The sequence below is a fragment of the Leuciscus leuciscus genome (genome assembly GCF_965113295.1).
Source record: "Leuciscus leuciscus genome assembly, chromosome: 13".
Taxonomy (NCBI): Eukaryota; Metazoa; Chordata; class Actinopteri; order Cypriniformes; family Leuciscidae; genus Leuciscus; species Leuciscus leuciscus.
In genome coordinates, this window is record NC_138737.1 from 6,838,880 (window position 1) to 6,860,041 (window position 21,162).

The 21,162-nt window shown below is 36.1% G+C and overlaps 2 protein-coding genes across 5 annotated transcripts in view; both read right to left on the reverse strand.

Annotated features, from left to right (window-relative positions):
- Positions 1–3,982: 3,982 nt before the first annotated feature.
- On the reverse strand, positions 3,983–18,051 carry unc45b (unc-45 myosin chaperone B). Its single transcript, XM_082189141.1, has 20 exons — positions 16,760–18,051; positions 15,849–16,019; positions 13,962–13,998; positions 13,649–13,824; positions 13,474–13,563; positions 13,179–13,346; positions 10,802–10,967; positions 10,503–10,673; positions 9,073–9,244; positions 8,673–8,973; positions 8,469–8,563; positions 7,494–7,635; positions 7,282–7,422; positions 6,970–7,097; positions 6,760–6,826; positions 6,563–6,676; positions 6,220–6,335; positions 4,902–5,019; positions 4,650–4,805; positions 3,983–4,515 (listed from the first exon to the last, which is right to left on the reverse strand). Exons 1-20 carry the CDS (start codon positions 16,763–16,765, stop codon positions 4,252–4,254), a joined length of 2,799 nt encoding a protein of 932 aa, XP_082045267.1. The 5' UTR covers positions 16,766–18,051; the 3' UTR covers positions 3,983–4,251.
- Positions 18,052–18,551: 500 nt separating this feature from the next.
- pip5k1bb (phosphatidylinositol-4-phosphate 5-kinase, type I, beta b) overlaps positions 18,552–21,162 on the reverse strand; it is a 40,472-nt gene continuing 37,861 nt past the window's right edge. For all 4 annotated transcript variants that reach the window (XR_014211422.1, XM_082189162.1, XM_082189164.1 and 1 more), the window contains 2 exons: positions 20,819–20,927; positions 18,552–19,545 (listed from right to left, as the gene is read on the reverse strand). Coding sequence is in view for 3 of the 4 variants with exons in the window: in XM_082189162.1 (XP_082045288.1) it covers positions 19,543–19,545; positions 20,819–20,927 (112 nt within the window). In the remaining variant the exon portion in view is untranslated. The remainder of the gene's footprint in view (positions 19,546–20,818; positions 20,928–21,162) is intronic.

The window sequence follows — 21,162 nt, forward strand, 5'->3', positions numbered from 1 at the left end:
ATAACCTCAGTCAGACAAGATTTGAATTGTTTTGTTTTTTTTACACATTTTTCAAAGAGATTTCAGATGTCCACTTGAGTGGACAGCATGCGTTTATGGTTTAAACTGAAGAGATACTGTATTAAACATAATACAATAATCAAACAGATAAAGTGTGTATTTAACAAACGAATCAATAAAATAATATCAAAATATAAATGCGAAATATTGCAAAGGCAATACTTCGCGTATCTTTGATATCAGAACATGAGGACGTGATTCCATCAGAATTTTTTACAGCCTGTCAAGGTACAACTGTGGAAACCACTCAGATGCTCCCTCGATCCAGTGTACCAGAGTATGTCAGTTTACCCTTATTAGCTGATAATTCTGATTATGTTCAAGATGGACACATTTCTAGCATAGCCCTCCTCTGAGAAAACCTAGCGATAAATTTTTTTTTCCAATCTCATCTGAAATGAGCAGTGTTGGAGGTAACGCATTACAAGTAACATGCCTAACGCATTCAGATAACTTTTTTGATGTTACAAGTAAAGTAATGTGTTACAAGTAACATGCATTACGTAATCAGATTTTTTTATGTTACGAGTAATGTATTACATGTAACATGCATTACCTAATCAGATTACTTTTTGATCTAACAAGTAATTAATCACAAGTAATGTGCATTACATAATCAGATTACTTTCTGATGTTACGAGTAAAGAAACGCATTACAAGTAACATGCATTACGTAATCAGATTACCTTTTGATGTTACGGGTAAATAAACGCATTACAATAACGTGCATCACGAAATCAGATTACTTTTTGATCTAACAAGTAAAGTAATGCATTACAAGTCACATACATTATGTAATCACATAACGTTTTTTGATGTCAATGAAAATTACATTCTAATAATACAAATACATTTATTTACAGTCAAAAAAAGTCACTGCAGATTAAGTATTTTCAAAAACAATATTCACAGTATAAGTATGAATTGTAGCTGAAATATAGCCATTGATGCATGAGGTCCACTATAGTGGACAGATGATTAATCAGATTTTTCTCCCAATCTAAAATCAAAACTTGGAAAATTTAACTGTGATTTAGTCTCCTAGGATAGAAGGAATGGGTGGATGTTCCGGAGCAACTTGGCATTTCTGACTGACCCTTGGCCATCTTGGTTTGCAGGGGGAAAAATCCAAACACAACGGCTTGCCACTTGGTTGCAATATATGATGCACCAGGGTCCACTGAAGAGGTTGATGTGCAACTATGCCATCAAAACCAACCAGTTTTGATGGCAAAACTGGGGGGTAAAGTAACACTTTATAAAAGGGTTTCATTTGTTGATATTAATGTTATTAATTAATTAAGGTATCATTCATGAACTAACAATACACTTATTTTGACAGGGTTTATTAATTTAGGTTGTTTTAATTTAATGTCAGTTTATCAGAATTTGGGAATAAAACATTTAAACATTTAGATTGCACCCCAGAATAGTGTAATTACAGAAACTAAGGACTACAACAGGTTAACCTGCCAAACTTTTTGATTGAGATAGAGCAAGGTAAATGTGTGTGGTTGTAAAATATATACAGTGGGTATACGGAAAGTATTCAGACCCCCTTACATTTTTCACTCTTTGTTATATATTGCAGCCATTTGCTAAAATCATTTAAGTTCATTTGTTTTCCTCATTATTGTACACACAGCACCCCATATTGACAGAAAAACACAGAATTGTTGAAATTTTTTCACATTTATTAAAAAAGAAAAACTGAAATATCACATGGTCCTAAGTATTCAGACCCTTTGCTGTGACACTCATAGTGCATCATGAGTGCATCATAGGACCCTGGTGCATCATATATTGCAACCAAGTGGCAAGCCGTTGTGTTTGGATTTTTCCCCCTGCAAACCAAGATGGTGGTGGTGGTTGAGGAGATTCCCCCCTTCTATGTAAAGCGCTTTGAGTGTCGAGAAAAGCGCTATATAAATGTAATGAATTATTATTATTATTATTAAGATGGCCAATGGTCAGTCAAAAATGGCAAGTTGCTCCGGAACATCCACCCATTCCTTCTATCCTAGGAGACTCTTGTAGGTAAAAAAAAAATATTGCAGCATCAAGCAATATCTAATGAGTCATATCACAGTTAAAGTCATATATTTAACTCAGGTGCTGTCCATTTCTTCTGATCATCCTTGATATGGTTCTACACCTTCATTTGAGTCCAGCTGTGTTTGATTATACTGATTGGACTTGATTAGGAAAGCCACACACCTGTCTATATAAGACCTTACAGCTCACAGTGCATGTCAGAGCAAATGAGAATCATGAGGTCAAAGGAACTGCCTGAAGAGCTCAGAGACAGAATTGTGGCAAGGCACAGATCTGGCCAAGGTTACAAAAAAAATTCTGCTGCATTTAAGGTTCCTAAGAGCACAGTGGCCTCCATAATCCTTAAATGGAAGACGTTTGGGACGACCAGAACCCTTCCTAGAGCTGGCCGTCCGGCCAAACTGAGCTATCGGGGGAGAAGAGCCTTGGTGAGAGAGGTAAAGAAGAACCCAAAGATCACTGTGGCTGAGCTCCAGAGATGCAGTTGGGAGATGGGAGAAAGTTATAGTAAGTCAACCATCACTGCAGCCCTCCACCAGTCGGGGCTTTATGGCAGAGTGGCCCGACGGAAGCCTCTCCTCAGTGCAAGACACATGAAAGCACACCTGAAGGACTCCAAGATGGTGATAAATAAGATTCTCTGGTCTGATGAGATCAAGATATAACTTTTTGGCCTTAATTCTAAGCGGTATGTGTGGAGAAAACCCGGCACTGCTCATCACCTGTCCAATACAGTCACAACAGTGAAGCATGGTGGTGGCAGCATCATGCTGTGGGGGTGTTTTTCAGCTGCAGGGACAGGACGACTGGTTGCAATCGAGGGAAAGATGAATGCGGCCAAGTACAGGGATATCCTGGACGAAAACCTTCTCCAGAGTGCTCTGGACCTCAGACTGGGCCGAAGGTTCACCCTCCAACAAGACAATGACCCTAAGCACACAGCTAAAATAACGAAGGAGTGGCTTCACAACAACTCCGTGACTGTTCTTGAATGGCCCAGCCAGAGCCCTGACTTAAACCCAATTGAGCATCTCTGGAGAGACCTGAAAATGGCTGTCCACCAATGTTTACCATCCAACCTGACAGAACTGGAGAGGATCTGCAAGGAGGAATGGCAGAGGATACCCAAATCCAGGTGTGAAAAACTTGTTGCATCTTTCCCAAAAAGACTCATGGCTGTATTAGATCAAAAGGGTGCTTCTACTAAATACTGAGCAAAGGGTCTGAATACTTAGGACCATGTGATATTTAAGTTTTTCTTTTTTAATAAATGTGCAAAAATGTCAACAATTCTGTGTTTTTCTGTCAATATGGGGTGCTGTGTGTACAATAATGAGGGAAAAAAATGAACTTAAATGATTTTAGCAAATGGCTGCAATATAACAAAGAGTGAAAAATTTAGGCCCTGTTTACACGAGAACGCTCACGGGTGAAAACGTAAAAATATTTTATCAGATGTGCCTTTCGTTTAGACGGCGACAGCGTTTTTGGGGCTTAAAAACGCAAAAAAGTGAAACCACCCTCCAGAGTGGAAATCTTAAAAACGCTCCACCGTCGCGTTTCCGTCTAAACGGTAAAAACGCAAAAGTCTGCTAGACAGTGAAGGCAACGATCAGTGCTTCACATTGCCACCTAGCCGCCTGGAGTGCATACTACATTGAATTTCACACACTTTTGCGTCACCGTATGCACACAGATTTCCCCCCCATAACGCTCGTCTAAACGCAGAATAGAAAGTGATCACTTTTGCGTTTTCTCTTCAGATCGTTTCCGTGTAAACGTAGCCTTAAGGGGGTCTGAATACTTTCCGTACCCACTGTACTTGTATACGTGAAAGAATAATTCTGATAATGTCAATATGAAAAAATTTATTCCAGTCATCTTTTCTCAAAAAAAGTTTTTTTAATCTGTGAATCAAAACTTCACATGTGAAAATACATGAAATATGAAATAAATACCAAATGCAAGACCACTGATCAAACAAACAGCCACACAAACAGTCTTAAAAAGAACTATGCTTAATCATTAGAAATTTTAAAAAGAAAACATTGCCAATGGTTTGCAGTCTTTCCACTTTCCCAGAAAGCAGACCATTCTCTATTCGTCTAATGACACGTCACAATTCATTTTTTCTGTTTATTTTGAAAACGGCTTTACAAGTCCCTGATCCATGGCTCTAGACAGGCAGGCCCGAGCTGCGTTAATAGCATCCTGCTTCTTGGGGTTGTCCTCCAGTTTTGCCACATATGTCAGGATTTCCAGCAATTCACTTTCAATTAGCTTCTTGGCTAGTTCATCATCAGCATCCAGCATGTTAAACACTGTCACAAGACCTCTGTGCTGAATTTCAGGGTTATCATGGAGACACAATCTCTGCAAGATCTCAAGCCACTGCCCAGTCTGTAGATAATAAAATAAATCATATTACAGTCTATCATCTTTGGTATGAGCATCTGATACCAACACTGTACCATTGTACCACCACAATAATGGTAGATTGCAGTGGGACGTGAAGGCTGTTTAATGATACATACCACTTTAGTCATCTTAACAGCGAGTTTCTTCTGTGCGGCAGTGAGCATAGCCAGTGCGCCAGCAGCCGCCCTCTGAAGCTGCTCATCATCTTCACTACAGAGCAGGATTAGAAGCTTGAGTTTATCATTGCCATCTTGTAGATATCTGTCTTGAACCTGTCAAAATAATGAATCTGGTCAATATTTACATCCAAACTTACAAAAAAGGCTACATTTGATAAGCATAATGTATTCTCAGTAGTAATTTCATACATCCTTGCAGCAAACCAGATTGCACATGCACTCTGTGGCAGCTTGTCTGATTTGATCATGTTCCTCAAACATATAGTTTTCGATCTCTGGAAGTGCTTTTTCTTTTAGGATTTTCACTCTGTGGAAAGAGAGATAAATAATTAGATTTGCATTACCAGAATAGTTCCAAATTTTAGGTTTATGAATTTGGTTGGGTGTAAATAAAATGTTTCCCTATGGTGTGAGCATGGCTCTTGATTTCTGTTTTTTCTTGTTCACTTCTATCTATCTATCTATCTATCTATCTATCTATCTATCTATCTATCTATCTATCTATCTATCTATCTATCTATCTATCTATCTATCTATCTATCTATCTATCTATCCTTCCATCCATCCATCCATCCATCCATCCATCCATCCATCCATCCATCCATCCATCCGAGTAGTCACTCTCTGAGTAGGTACTTCAGTAATTACTTCACAACCATTAAAATTCATGTTCTATATATATATATATATATATATATATATATATATATATATATATATATATATATATATATACTGTATATATATATATGAATGTGTGCAATTGTTTAATAAATAAAAAGCCTCTGGTCAAAAAATTAAATTCATTATGTTGTTATTATCATTAATACCTACCAGTGTCAATTGTGTCACTTCACTGTCATCCACAAATCCCCTTCCATGGCCTTATGGAATAGTGAAGTGTCCATTGGAAGCGCACTTCAGAATCTCGCCGGAAGTAGTAGTACTTATTGTACAGTAGTCAACATTTGAAGTGGATAAAAAAGTTAATCAAAGTTGTCCTAAGACAAGAATGGATTTTGTTCAAAATTCATGTATAACTTTGATGAAAGGTTTTGATCCACTTCAAATGTTGACTACTGTAGTTCTAGTCATCCAGGTACTTATTGCCTTCTCTTTTATGAATACTGTTAATACTTCCCTTTTCACACACTGTTTTTAACCTGCTATATAGTTGGGAAGTATACATATTAGGATGCAGCATAATGTGACACCATATTTGCAGCTTTTCATTAGAGCCTGCAGCCAACCAGAAGGAACCCTCACTGAATTTCTAGGAAGCCACTTCCTGTCCAGGTTGTATGTTATGAGTTTGTGAAGTCTTGTTAGGGTTTAGCTACAATTCTTTTGCACCTTTTGTTCTGATGTCTTGTTATTTTGGTCTTTGTGATGCTGCATTTTGTTTTTGTTTTGTTGGTTCTGAATCCTGCCTTTCCTTAATTTTTGCATTTAAAACTTAATGTTGGGGGTTTTGAACAAATCCCTAACTAGAATGTTTGACACTCACCGAAGTTTGTCGTTTAAGCCAGCAAGATTTGTAAGACCCAGCAGAGCTTCAAAGTTTTCCATACCATCTCGTTCTGTATTTAGCAAGGAAACCAGTGGTCGCACAACTTCATATATCTGTAATGGAAAGAGTAGAAACATGGAAAATTAGATATTACGTTTTATTTTAGATTTTTTCATGCTCAGAATACCCTTAATATTTAATGTAATGTGTAATATGGTTATCAATAATGTGTCGTGAAATGCAAAAATTTATTTTAAGGTATCCTTCCCCTTTAAGCTTTCCTGTATTTTACCCATTCGTCTGGCTTTAATATTGCTACAGATGTAAAAGGTTATCTTACCCTCTCGCCAGGAAAGGCGATTTCAGGATTGGAGACGGCAGCAATCTTAGCCAGAGCATGGCTGGCCTTTACTTTTCCATTTGCGGTTCCTTCCAGGGCTAATGGGATCAAAGCCTGTCGCACATAGTAGTGAATCGTTTTTATTTCGCAAAATATGAGATTCACTATGGGTTTGTATTTGCTCTGTGGTCTTTTACCTTTCCTCCACCCTGAGCTACAATTGTGCCACGATCTTTAATATCATTTGCCAAGGCAAGAAACACTCTGGGTGGACAAAAATAGTAAGTGTATTAACTTCGGCAGCATAATAAACAATACATAATCAGACCATATTATATTTTTTGCATCAGGGTCCAAAATCAAAAACAAGTGATATAGTACCAAAACAAAACATAACAAAATAAAACCTTGAAAGCATCTCTTTGGTTTGATCAGTCAGGATGGAATTATCTGCTTTGACCATGACAGCGATAGCTGATGTGACTCCCGCTTTCAAAAGCCTTTTCACTCGCCTTTCAATAAAGTCCTTCTTATCCTAAAGCACAAGCAAAATGCTTTAAAATATATATTAACGCAACTTGCAAGCAGTGACAGCAGTGTGACACCATGTACTAACATTTTTAAACATGTGTATTTATGAGTATTTATTAAGAAAATAAATGTAATATTTGTACTTTTAAAGATTAATTTGCCACATCACAGGATTATGTCTATGTTACCTTCGGGTGCTGCTCAGGGACGTGTTGTTTGGAGAACTTGGCCAGCTGCACCAGCTCCGGGAGGATATCTTTCTTGTCATAGCTGTTGGTGCAGTTGACCAGGGTGCAGGCGACAGCATATAGGATGGTCTTATCTTTTGACTATGAGAGAAAAATATATATTGTACATTTGTAGATAGATGTGAATCTTCTCTATTAGGCTTTTCACATACCTGGGCGAGTTCAAACATGGCCCTCATAGCTGCTTCGTCCTCAACAAAATCATCTTTTACATCAGCGTCATTGGTAAGATAAGCCAAGCCTTCAATGGCCCATTTCCTGGTGCGCACATCAAGTGTAGGGTTGCAGAGCCACCTGGAATAAACCAAATCTATGGTTGAAATGCAGTTTGACCCCATAACATCTGCATGGAGCAATTACAAACAAAACAAACGCTGAATAGGCATTGTTGACAATGGTCGTATGTTAATGTATTTAATGAGTTTCTGGCATCAGAAATTAAGTGTTTTCCATCTTAGTTTCAGTCTTTTTGGACTGGGGAGGAAGTTTTGAGTTCTGAAAGTTCACTACTGTTCAAAAGTTTGGGATCGGTAATTCCGGTTGTCTCTGTTGCTCACCAAAGCTGCATTTATTTGATCAAAGAACAGTAAAAACAGTAGTATTGTGAAATAATTTAAAATAAATGTTTTCTCTTGAATATATTTTTTAAATATAATTTATTTTGGTGATGGTAAAGCTGAATTTTCAGCATCATTACTCTTCTGTCATCTTCAGTCACCTGATCCTTCAGAAAGGATTCAAATATGCTGATTTGGTGCTCAAGAAACATTTCTTATTATTATCAATGTTGAAAACAGTTGCTGCTTAATATTTTTGTGGAAACCATAATACAGTTTTTTTTTTTTTTCAGAATTCTTTGATGAATAGAAAGTTCAAATGAACAGCATTCATTTGAAATAGAAATCTTTTGTAACATTATACATTTCTTTACTGTCACTTTTGATTAATTGAATGCATCACTGCTGAATAAATGTATTAATTTCTTTCAAAAACATCTTACTGATCCTACAATTTTGAACGGTATTGTATGTTTTCATAGTATATTAAACTACTATATTAAAAGATAAAGGAAAATGTAATGTCTCATAATATAAGTCCTTCAAATAAAAGATAGCTAGCGTTCTCACTTTCTGCACTGCTTGGCCAGTTTCTCAGTGGAACCCTCTGCAAATTGTCTCATGCTGTAATCATCTCCGCCAGCTGATCCCAGTTTACACAGACCCTGAGAAAGAAATTTATGTTACAAAATATATCAACTGCTCTCATTCAATCATTGATGAGCACTGCAACAAACACAGTTTCAATAGCATTACAGCATGCAATTTGCGTACCACAAGGGCTCTGATCTTGATCTTATCATTCTTAGTTTTCTTGTACATTTCCTTCAGCAGAGATACTCCATTGCTGATAAAGAAGGAGGCTTTGCTAGTTTTGGTAGACGCGTGAATGAGGGCCTCCACTGCTACCAACTGGTCCACTTCACGCTCGGATCCACAAAGCGCCACCATCATCTCCATAATGCCCTGATGACCCGCGAGGGCGTTTCCCACGTCAAACGGCCCCTGTAGAATGCCTGACAAAGCATTGATGGCATGGATGTTTTTGTCCATGTCATTGGGGTCAAACTTGCCCCTGTTGATGAAAACCAGTGACATTAAGTTTAGTATATGTATAATTATATGTGCCACTATCTATGAATTCTATAGGTTTTGTGGCAAAAGTGGAACTTACTTAATGTACTCATTACAGACATCTCTGAAGTTATCTCGCTCAGGGTCACAGCGCAAGTCATCATAGAGCTTGTTGAGGAGAACACTGGCAATCAGCTGTGTGTTTTCTGTCAGCGGTAACTGATCAGGAAGTTCTGGAACCTGACCGCAGACCTTCAGAATCTTCTTCAGGCCTGTTTTCGAGACAATTCCATTAAAAAACAACAACATTAAAACATGTAATTTCAGTCCTTCCAAGGAGTCGAAAGACTAATTATTGCTTTGGACAGCGAATACAATGTGTAATCTCTTTCTTCATTCTACACCAGTGGTTCTCAACCGTAACAATATTTCAAGGGCAGATTACTTTTTTGGGTGATTTACTGGATTAGCATTAAGAATAAAGACTTAGAAGAAATAATTTGTTTTACTTACAGCTTCTACACAATACTTTTTGAGCCTGGTATAACTAGAAAAAATTGATATTCATTAAATGGAAATGGAGTTATAAGATTTTATACGTTTATATGACTTTCCCAGGTCAAGAAATCACTAGGCTTTCTCTTACATCCAGGTTTTTCAAGACAGTTGGAATCCTGGTTTTTAAAATAAAAAAGCTAACACTTTAGTTTAGGGTCCAATTCTCACTATAAACTAGTTGCTTATTAGCATGCATATTACTAGGATATTGGCTGTTTATTAGTACTTATTAAAGCACATATTAATGCCTTATTCTGCATGACCTTATTCTACATCTCTTAATCCTACCCAATACCTACATTTAACAACTACCTTATTATTCATGAGCAGTAATTAGGCAAAAGTTGTACATAATAGTTAGTTAATAGTGAGAATTGGACCCTAAACTAAAGTGTGAAAGAAAAAGAAAAACAGGTGTTGAGGGGGTTAAGTAAAATAAAAAACTGGTTTCGCAGACAGGGCTTAGATTAAGCCAGGATTAGGCCTTAGTTCAATTAGAACATTTAATTAGGTTTTATAAACATGCCTTAGAAAAAACATTACTGATGTGCATCTTGGGACAATGGCAGTGATACATTTTAAGATATGCCAGTGCAAGTTTCAGTTAAAACAGCTCAAACATGCATTTTAGTCTGGGACTAGGCTTAAACCTTGTTTGTGAAGGTTGTAGGTTACATTTACATTTATTCATTTAGCAGACGCTTTTATCCAAGGCGACTTACAAATGAGAACAATAGAAGCAGTTAAACTAACAGCAGGACAACAATATGCAAGTGCTATGACCCTCCTCAGTTTAATCTAATGCAGTAAAAAAAAAAAATAGAAATATAAGTTTTTTATAGAACAGAATAGAATAGTAGAGAAAGTGTTAGTATTACTGGATCAAGTGCTGTCAAAAAAGAAGCGTCTTCAGCCGTTTCTTGAAAGTGGCTATGAACTTGAGAACCACTGTACTATACTGATGAAACGTACCGTGGTCAATGGTGAAAAGACACTTGGAGTTATCAGTGTCTTTTTTGTCTTTTCTTGGCACATTCCTGGTCAGGAGGTTCAGAGCCTGGTCTCGGCCAGGTCCAGACACCTTCTTGCTTACGATCATCTCCAACAAGGCAAGCAGGATATCCTTCAAGTCCCTACTGGAGTCTGCCAGTCATCGGACAAAAGCGGTTTGCAATTTTAACACTCAATAGTCTTTTGCAAATTGGTTCAAATGATCACAATCTTCAGCAATGCTCCTCTGAATGCTAATTTTCTCAGCTGTCCTGTCTTACCGAGTACGAGGGCCTCTTCTTTGCCGTAATTTCTCTTGTCTCCTCCAGCAAGGGAGTCATTGACACACTGGAACAGGTTTGCAGTTGCCAGGGCAATCTCCTCATTGTCCACAGCCATGATGCTGCACAGTTTGCTTATTCCCACCATGTGGATGATGGCAGTTGCCTTTAAAACCCAAACACATTATTAATAAACATTTATAAATAAATGGCCACAAACACAGAAAATTGTACCAAGAGGACTGACATTGCCTTTAAGACCCCATGAAATAAAAATGGATGTTTAGTGATCTTTATTGTATTCCAGTAAAAATAAAATCAAGAAAAAATAAATAAATACAGTATATATATATATATATAATACAGTATCTTAATATGTCAGGGCTCAACGCTAAGGATTTTTTCTACTGGCCCAATCAGAGCAGTGGTTCAAATTTTAACTTTCCCTGCCAACATTTTCACTGGCCCCATAACAAAAAAGTAATACATAAACGTGTTACTGTTTTCACTGTGTTTTACCCATGCAAACTTAAGAAGAAAAAAAGTTATGACACCAAACCTCAGATAACAATTTTAGATTCCAATTTTGATACCACAGCAAAAACTACTAGCAAGACTAAAGACAAGTAAGCATTCAGTAATAAAATAAGAACAAATAATCAAATTATGAGCAATAGCACAATAAATACAATAGAACAAACACATTTTTCATTTAGGTCTAACAGTAGTTTTCAGGTACAGAAATTGAATAAAATAATCAAATGTAAAATAACTGCATAGTCTTCACTGTATAAATAAATATATACAAACACTTATTAAAGTTGCAAAAGTTATTCAATCAAGAGCCGGGAGTGATTTTTTCCCTTGTCCTTTGTTTGATTAACATTAAAAACACTGCAGGAATGTTACGCTGTTGTCACTTTAAGACCTAATGCATGGATCCAATATAGTGTTACACATGTGTTTTAAATCTCAACTGTTTAGGTTCACTTAAAGGGATACTCCACCTTTTTGGGAAATAGGCTCATTTTACAACTCCCCCTTTTAGCATAGCTTAGCATAATGAATTGAACCGGACAAGACCGTTAGCATCTCTCTCAAAAAAATGAACAAAGAGTTTCGATATTTTTCCTATTCAAAACTTGACTCTTTTGTAGTTACATCGTGTACTAAGACGGACGGAAAATGTAAAGTTGCGATTTTCTAGGCTGATATGGCTAGGAACTATACTCTCATTCCTGCGTAATAATCAAGAAACTTTGCTGCAGTACCATGGGTGAAGCAGGCGTAATGATATGACGCAGCACCTGATAATACAGTCCCCAGCTCAGTAGCCTATTATCAGGCAGCATGCGCTGCGTCATATCATTACGCCTGCTTCACCCATGGTACTGCAGCAAAGTTTCTTGATTATTACGCAGGAATGAGAGTATAGTAACAGTTCCTAGCCATATAAGCCTAGAAAATTGCAACTTTTCATTTTCCGTCGGTCTTAGTACACGATGTAACTACAGAAGAGTCAAGTTTTAAATAGGAAAAATATCGAAACTCTTTGTTCATTTTTTTGAGAGAGATGCTAACGGTCTTGTCCGGTTCAATTCATTATGCTAAGCTATGCTAAAAGTGGGACCCCCAGACCCGGAGAACGGCTGAATGGATTTGAAAATGGTAAAACTCAACTGTTTAACTCTGGGGGAGTTGTAAAATGAGCCTATTTCCAAAAAAAGTGGAGTATCCCTTTAAGACAAAACCGACTGTGTTCAAGAGTATATTCGCCAAGACGGGCTTTTTTTGAAATAATGTGTGATTTCCTTCTTCCATTCAAGCGCAAGACACACTAGCACGGTCTTCGGATGTGTGCTTACTCAAAACTTCTCATACGCACTGTACCGAACTGTACCGAACTGAGTTCTCTTTCGCTTCTTCTTGCGCTTTAATATTTAAATGGATCTTTATTGTATTCCTTATTATTTATCTATATTCTTATATTGTATTCTTTATTGCATTCATTTGCAAAAAACATTTTAGTCAGTATTTTTTTCTTGTTTTTCAGAAAAACTTATGAAAAAACAAGAATAATATTTTATATAATACTTAATGTGAATTTATTATATTATTAATGTTTTGGTTTAATAATTAATACATTCAGAAAGTATGTTAATTGAAGGATATTTTTCTTGCCCCTATAAATAAGCAAATTCATTTTGACAAATTGGCCAAATAATACAAATTAATTCAGTATAAATTATCTTAAAACAAGTCTCAATATCTCAGTATATGCATTTTATGTATCATTTTAATTTGTGCAATTTTTATTCTCAGGTAAGAGGATGTAAAAAAAAAAAATTTTTTGATTAGTTATTTGTCTGTTCCTCACCCTTGCTCTGTGGCCTGTGCACATTCCTGACAGGGTCCGGATGGCAGCCAGAATCATCTCAGAGTTTCCTGTGTCAATCAGCTGCACAAGTAAAGGCACACCGTTCTCCTGGAATATTCTCTCTGCTCCCGCGTCCTCTCTGGCCAGGACAATCAGGTTGTTTGCAGCCTAGTGGACCCAACAAACATGTTGTTCAGTTTAACTGAGAGATATGTTACTGCAAATTACATTCATTTAGTTTTGCTTTACTGCTTTTAAGCTAAAAGGGAACAGAGTTCTAGGAAACTGTTCAAACCTTTTCTCTCTTTTCCTTATCTGATTCATCTGAAAATAGGATGTCAAACATGTTCTGCACTCTGGAGTCAGTTGAGAAGGTTGTTTTCAGCTGTGGGGAAAATCAGATATGCTCCTTAGAAACTCAGATGTTCGTTACGTGAACTCAAAAGCATTTTGACAGAAGCGATCCTCACCTTCTGTTGGATATCAGCTCCGAGTCTTCTGAGGGTCTCAAGGAAGGTCTTGTTTTTGGGCTCAATGGTTGCACATCTCTGTACGTCCTTAAAGGCCATGTCCAGTTTGCCAAGCTTCTCGAGTGCTTGGCATCTTCTGTACAGAGCCTTGATGTCCGCAGCATCCACATCGATTGCTGCAATTGTATAAAAGAAACAGATCAGCATTCATTTTTTTTAATGAACCAAGAGAAACATGTTTTAGATGTTTGATGGTATACTTGAAAAATCTGAGAAAAAAAAAAAGAAGGAAGAATTATTTTGCAAATCATACCTTTAGTGGCGTCTGATGCTGCATTGTTATAATTTTCCTGGAAAACAAGACATCAAATGAAAATCATGCAGAAATATTTGATGCCGCATTCAAGTCATGTCGGGAAGATCGTATTTATGAATTGAATCCCATCAAAAAGTCTGGATTTTATTTCAACCCCGGTCTTTATGAGTTGGGTTTTAAAAAAGTGCTATATTTTTGTGCAGTTAATTAAAGGGAGAGTTCACCCAAAAATGAAAATTGTATCATCATTTACTCACCCTCATGAGCGAAGACTTTCATTCATCTTCGGAACACAAATTAAGATATTTTTGATGAAATCAGAGAGCTTTCTGTCCCTCCATTGACAGCTACACAACTGACACTTTGACGCTTCAAAAAGTTCGTAAAGAGATTATGAAACTAATCCATATGAATTGAGTGGATTAGTCAAAATTTTCTGAAGAGACTCGATTGCTTTATATGATGAACACATTTAAATTAGTCTTTTATTCACATATAAACATTGATCAGCGAACATAAACAGAAGCTCAACTGAACATGCTAGATGCACAAGAACAAACCTCTTGCGGAAGCTCAAACGTGCTCCGTAACACGAGAATGAACCTCATTGGTTCTTGCAGAAGCTCAAACGTGCTCCGTAACACGAGAATTAACCTCATTGGTTCTTGCAGAAGCTCAAACGTGCTCCCTAACACGAGAATGAACCTCATTGGTTCTTGCAGAAGCTCAAACGTGCTCTGTAACACGAGAATTAACCTCATTGGTTCTTGCAGAAGCTCAAACGTGCTCCCTAACACGAGAATGAACCTCATTGGTTCTTGCAGAAGCTCAAACGTCCTCCGTAACACGAGAATTAACCTCATTGGTTCTTGCAGATGCTCAAACGTGCTCCGTAACACGAGAATTAACCTCATTGGTTCTTGCAGATGCTCAAACGTGCTGCGTAACACAAGAATTAACCTCATTGGTTCTTGCAGAAGCTCAAACGTGCTCCGTAACACTAGAATTAACCTCATTGGTTCTTGCAGATGCTCAAACGTGCTCCGTAACACGAGAATTAACCTCATTGGTTCTTGCAGAAGCTCAAACGTGCTCCGTAACACGAGAATTAACCTCATTGGTTCTTGCAGAAGCTCAAACGTGCTCCGTAACACTAGAATTAACCTCATTGGTTCTTGCAGATGCTCAAACGTGCTCCGTAACACGAGAATGAACCTCATTGGTTCTTGCAGAAGCTCAAACGTGCTCCGTAACACGAGAATGAATCTCATTGGTTCTTGCAGAAGCTCAAACGTGCTCCGTAACACGAGAATGAATCTCATTGGTTCTTGCAGAAGCTCAAACGTGCTCCCTAACACGAGAATGAACCTCATTGGTTCTTGCAGAAGCTCAAACGTGCTGCGTAACACGAGAATGAACCTCATTGGTTCTTGCAGAAGCTCAAACGTGCTGCGTAACACGAGAATGAATCTCATTGGTTCACGCACATCAAGCGAACATGCTTGAGCTTCCGTTTAGCAGATCTGATATGTGAGTTGATGAATGTTTATATGTAAATAAAAGCCTAAATTCAATCTGTTCATCATATAAATCGATCGAGTCTCTTCAGAAAATTTGGACTAAATCACTCAATTCATATGCATTAGTTTTACGATCTCTTTATGAACTTTTTGAAGTGTCAAAGTGTCAGTTGCATAGCTGTCTACGGAGGGACAGAAAGTTCTCAGATTTCATCAAAAAGATCTATATTTATGTTCGAAAGTCTGATGGGTTTGGAACGACATAAGGCTGAATAATTAATGACAGAACTCTGAAATACGAACTTCCCAGGAGGAATTAAATGCACTACTAGGCTCATAATGTGTACAGGATGTAAACTCTTACCTTTTTCAGGAAACAGGCTGATCTGTTCCTGTAGATGACCGCTAACGCTTTCTTGTCTTTGCAGGCCTTTATGGCTTTAGTGTAGCTCTCAATGGCTTTGTCGATTTCTCCAGCCTGGAAGTACTTGTTACCCTCATCCTTTAACTGGACTGGATCTCCAATTTCTCCCATCTATCAGAGAATGTTATAATTTAGAAGGTTGCATATTGTTCACATGCAACCCTTTTTCTGTATACAGTCAAAATCATGTAAGTGTTAGATTTAAAATTAATTTAATAGAACTTTCAGACAATATACTTGCACACAACGTTAAAAATAGCAGCATTCGTCGTAAAAAATATGCAATTATTAATATTATTATCATAATATACTGTATATATTTTCAAATAAGCAAAAAATATTATGTAAAGATATGTATTGTAATTCAAATCTAGAGACACACATGTAAATAGATAAAGTGCAAAAGAAAATAAATAAAAACAAACACTTAAAAGTGTATTTTGGAAATGATCTTTCCACTAGTCTGAAAACACACATTATGAAAAGGCAAATAGCCCAAAATCTCAAAACTGACCAGTGCATGAAAGAACAATGATTTTGCCTTTAGTGTCTTGCCTTTATTACAAACCTTTAATACAAACACATTCCTTGTAACATTTAAATTTCGCACATCAAAACATGTTCAAACTTACCTTTTAGGTGCCAATTTTCTCAAGCAAGTGGTCAAGCACATGTTATCTCTGACTTTAACTGTCTGACCCTCAAGCCTTATTTGGGCAACAGTGTGGCCTCATAAGAGATCCTACCTCAACAATACTGAACACAGTGAATGGCAACTTCTGTTTTCTATAAATTATTCCCCATTCTGTCTCCTATTACTACAGATTATGCATGTGATTATATTTACGTACCGTCATTGAAGTGAATTCTGCTTCGTCGTGAGAGGAAAATCTGTTCTGTGTCAAAGTGTAGTTTCTTGTCTTTTGGGTTTATCTGTAACGCCCCCCCCAAGGGTCTCTTATATCTACGTGTTGCACATGGGGGGCACATACCAGGATAACGGATGGATCCATTTCATTGTGAGGGGTGGCACGGTCTTCATCCACCCCACCTGATGATACAAATGCATTATGCATCTTATCAGTCACAACCTGAGATTACATCTTTCATGGTTTTTCCCTATTCCACATCATGCTTATCATTTATTCCTGTTATGGTAGATTATTTTTAATTTGCAGATAACGTGGTCACCCCTTATATCAGTGAAATGGCCTGTCTTTGATATGGTCTATTTAGGGAGAGGGTATGACAGCTGAGAAATCAGTAGCAAATGTCCAGAGCCACCTGATGGGAGGGGGTGTCTCAGAACAGCTGGTGTGCTGGAGGTCTCACTGGTACTTTCTAGAATGGAAGGACTCTCCAACAGAAAGAACTGGGGGAAGGTGTTACGCTCAAAACAAAACATCCTGCAACCCAATATATATATATATTTATATATGTTTGTTTTGCTACTTTAACCTTAGATTTAATTGTTGGATTTGGGTTAATCTTTTAATCTCTCTGAATACATCACCAATATATTCACAGTTATTGATAAAGACATTAAATCACTATACATGCCCTGTTGTCACCATGTATACTGTACATAAAAAGCAATTAAAGATGAGATACTTTAAGTGACAACGCTGATTTTGACATCTAAGTGAACAGGGTGGCAATATAATGTTAATAATATATACACAACTGTTTGAGTAACATTTTTATAAAGAAATAAATTTATACTTTTCTTCAGAAAGGACACGTTAATTTGATCAGAAACAAAATCACAGTTTCCACAAAAATGTTAAGCAGCACAACTGTTTTCAACTTTGATAATATAAAGGAATGTTTCTTGAGCAAATCAGCATATTAGAATGATTTCTGAAATATCATGTGACACTGAAGACTAGAGTTATGATGTAATAAATAAAATATATTAAAATACAAAAACAGTTCTTTTAAACTGTAATAATATTTAACAATATTACTGTTTTTACTGTATTTTTTATCAAATAAATACAGCCTTAGTAAAGCATGAGACTTCCTTCAAAAACATTAAAAAGTCTTACGACTTCAAACTTCTGTACGTTGTACATTTTACAGCACATTTTACAACACACTTTAATGGAAGTGAAATGTATACATATTTACCAAACATAATAGATTAGATTTAGCCAATAGATTTCTCTAATGCATAAGCTTGATCAGAGCTCTTGTGGGGAGAAGAATTTATTGAAGGTAGTGGTGTAGCACAGGTCTTCAGCAGCGATGTCAGCGTGTCGGACTTCAAAAAATCTTAACCCAAAGTTCTGACTGTGGAACAAAACTTTATACCTACAGCTAATTTGCATACAAATGAGATCACAGGGACATCCTGAGGGAAACGCAGCATACAGCCACACAGGAAGAACTTTCCCACAAACACCCTGGGAATAACCTAACCAATGGATGAGTTTTACGATATATACAAAATACAGCAGGCTATAAATATTTGAAACACATAATCTTTCAATTATTGACTCAAAACACCCATGAAAATCCAATTAAGTTTGGTATCCAACATCCAACACTGTAAATCGACCAAGTGAAACTGGTTATCGGCACGTCCCGATAATCTAAAAAAGGCCAAATATTGGTCAACATGAAATTCAGACCAACACAATGTTAATTTATAATAATGATTTAATAAATTATGGCCTCAAAACAAACAAAGGTGCAATAATAATATTCAAAAGACAGTTCTGACATGGCATTTAAAATCAGAAGCGCACTAGCATAACATCAAGCAATAATTTGGACGCCTCTAGGAAAAGGATCTCCTGAGAGAATGCATATGCGTGTATGAAACTCACCCAATCCCCACATGAAAGACTGACTTCTCATCGGCATTTTAGCACATAAAAACATTCTGGCATCTGGATAAGATGTAAATGATACACTGCTGATCGAGTCCCACTCTTGATTATCAGGAGCTTATGTGCCAGCATAAATCTGAGAATGACTGAAGTTACACTCCTACATTTACAGTACGTCACACATCTGTGCTCATAAGAGATGTCTGAGAACTAAAGTCACACTTCCATTGTTTCCTAGAAACTGTGTGTTTCCTTGGAAATAAAACATCAGGATTATCACTCCAGTGAGGAGAACTACCATAACACACACTTGTATAATGTATGAAAAATTGCACATTTAAAAATATCTGAACAGCTCTGTTAGCTAGAGTTTGAATCGCAAGCATTGCATCTAGATCACTAAAGACTAGATCCTTTAAGAGGTAAAGAGGATAGCTGTTAGAAACCATCTTTGCATATCAGAGGAGTGTATTTATTGCATGTCTACGAAACAACGAATGACGTCACGTCTGTCTTCAGTGTCTGACCCCAGAGCTACCTTTAATCTGTAGAGTTCTTTCGCTGCTGAGAAGCTCAGGGCTACAAAAGCACAATCTGCTTTTGGTTGGATGTCCATCTTATAGCCACAGTCCAAGGAAATGTTTAGCATTGGGATTAGATACAGATGTCTTTTTGTAGTTGCTGTATTGGCGAAAGTCAGCACTTTCTTCTTCTGACTTCTTTTATTTGTTTGGCAGCAGGGGGCGCTCTTGGCACATGAGGATCCAGGGGAGAGATGAAGAAACATCTCATTTTGCTCCTCACTGGAAAGATGATCAACAACATGATCAAAGTTTATAACAGTTACAAGTTATTAGTGGCAGTATAACTTTCAAAATATATGAAAAAATGTTTTTAAAATAATAATAAAAAGATAATGTTGTAATATAATGTAAAAAATTATAATTAATTGATATCGATAAATATAAATATATTATTAAAAAAAAAAATATATATATATCAACAACAAGATAAAAGTTTATAGCAGTTGTAAGTTACAAGTTATACATTTCATAATATATTTTAAAAATTTGTTTTATAATAATAATAAAAATAACATATTTAAAATACCATAATTATAATAATTAATTTGATATTTATAAATGTATAATTATTAAAAATAATATAAACAAATAATTCAATAATAAAAATAATATGTATTACATAATAATTAAAATATTAAATATAATACAATATATATAAATGATTATTATATAAATATTATTATATATATAAATGTATATAATAATATTTATTATATATAATTAAGATATATGCATATTTGTTTATTTATTATTACTATTAACAAACTCACCAGAAAGAGAATTAACATGATCTTAAGTTTATAGCAGTTACAAGTTATAAATTTCATAATATATTTAAAATACATTTTATTATATATACATACATACATTTCATAATTTAATATATTATAATAATTTAAAACATTTATAAATATCAGATTAAGTTCTAAAAGTTATCATTTATATTATAAAGTTATTCTTTGTTTAAATTTGTTATTACAATTTATAATATTGACTGACTAACCGTATCCCTTACTTTATAATAACTTTCAGAATTGAATCTTATTTATAAATAAAATATTAATACAATTCTTTTTTATAAAGTTGCTATATAAAGTATAAGGAAAAGGTAAGTGGTTCAGTATTACAAATCAGAATCAACCATTTACACTAGGCTACTATTTATACAGTATTATGCAATAATAGATATTTTAATATAATTTTTGTAAATATCATTGCAGATCTAAGGGAACTTATACAGAGCAGACGCCATATTTTATTTGGCGTGAGTGAAAACAAGGCTGCGAGGGATAAAAATACAGTGGATTCTACTGAGTATTGATAATTAAGTTGATAAAACATTGAAAATATGTCTTTGCAAAAAACATATGACAGTACAACCTACTGAACGTACTATACGTTTGTTCCTCGCAACTTTATTTTCAATATGACCCTGATTAAGGTCCATAGATCCCTCAAGATCCAATCAACTAACTGTAATGCAGAAACTCACAAAGTAGACATCCAGCACTGAGTCGTCATCTCTATCTATGTCCATGGTGCTTTGCTCAGACGTCAGACAGATGGCGCTGTCCTCCAATGTAAAAGTCGAGCAGGCACATCTGAAAGGAAACAACAGCAATGAATCAGAAGAACAGTAGGAAGAAGCTCAAGGACATATTAAGAGTCCTTAAAACATGACGGATGAATATTGAGCAAAGCCGGTGGTCTCATAAATGCCAAAACTCTGATCTGAGGGAATGTGTGTGGCCGTGCGTTAAGACAGAGACAGGGAGACGAAAATAGAAAGCATTTCAGCAGTAATATTTCTCATCATTACCATGACACATTTCATAT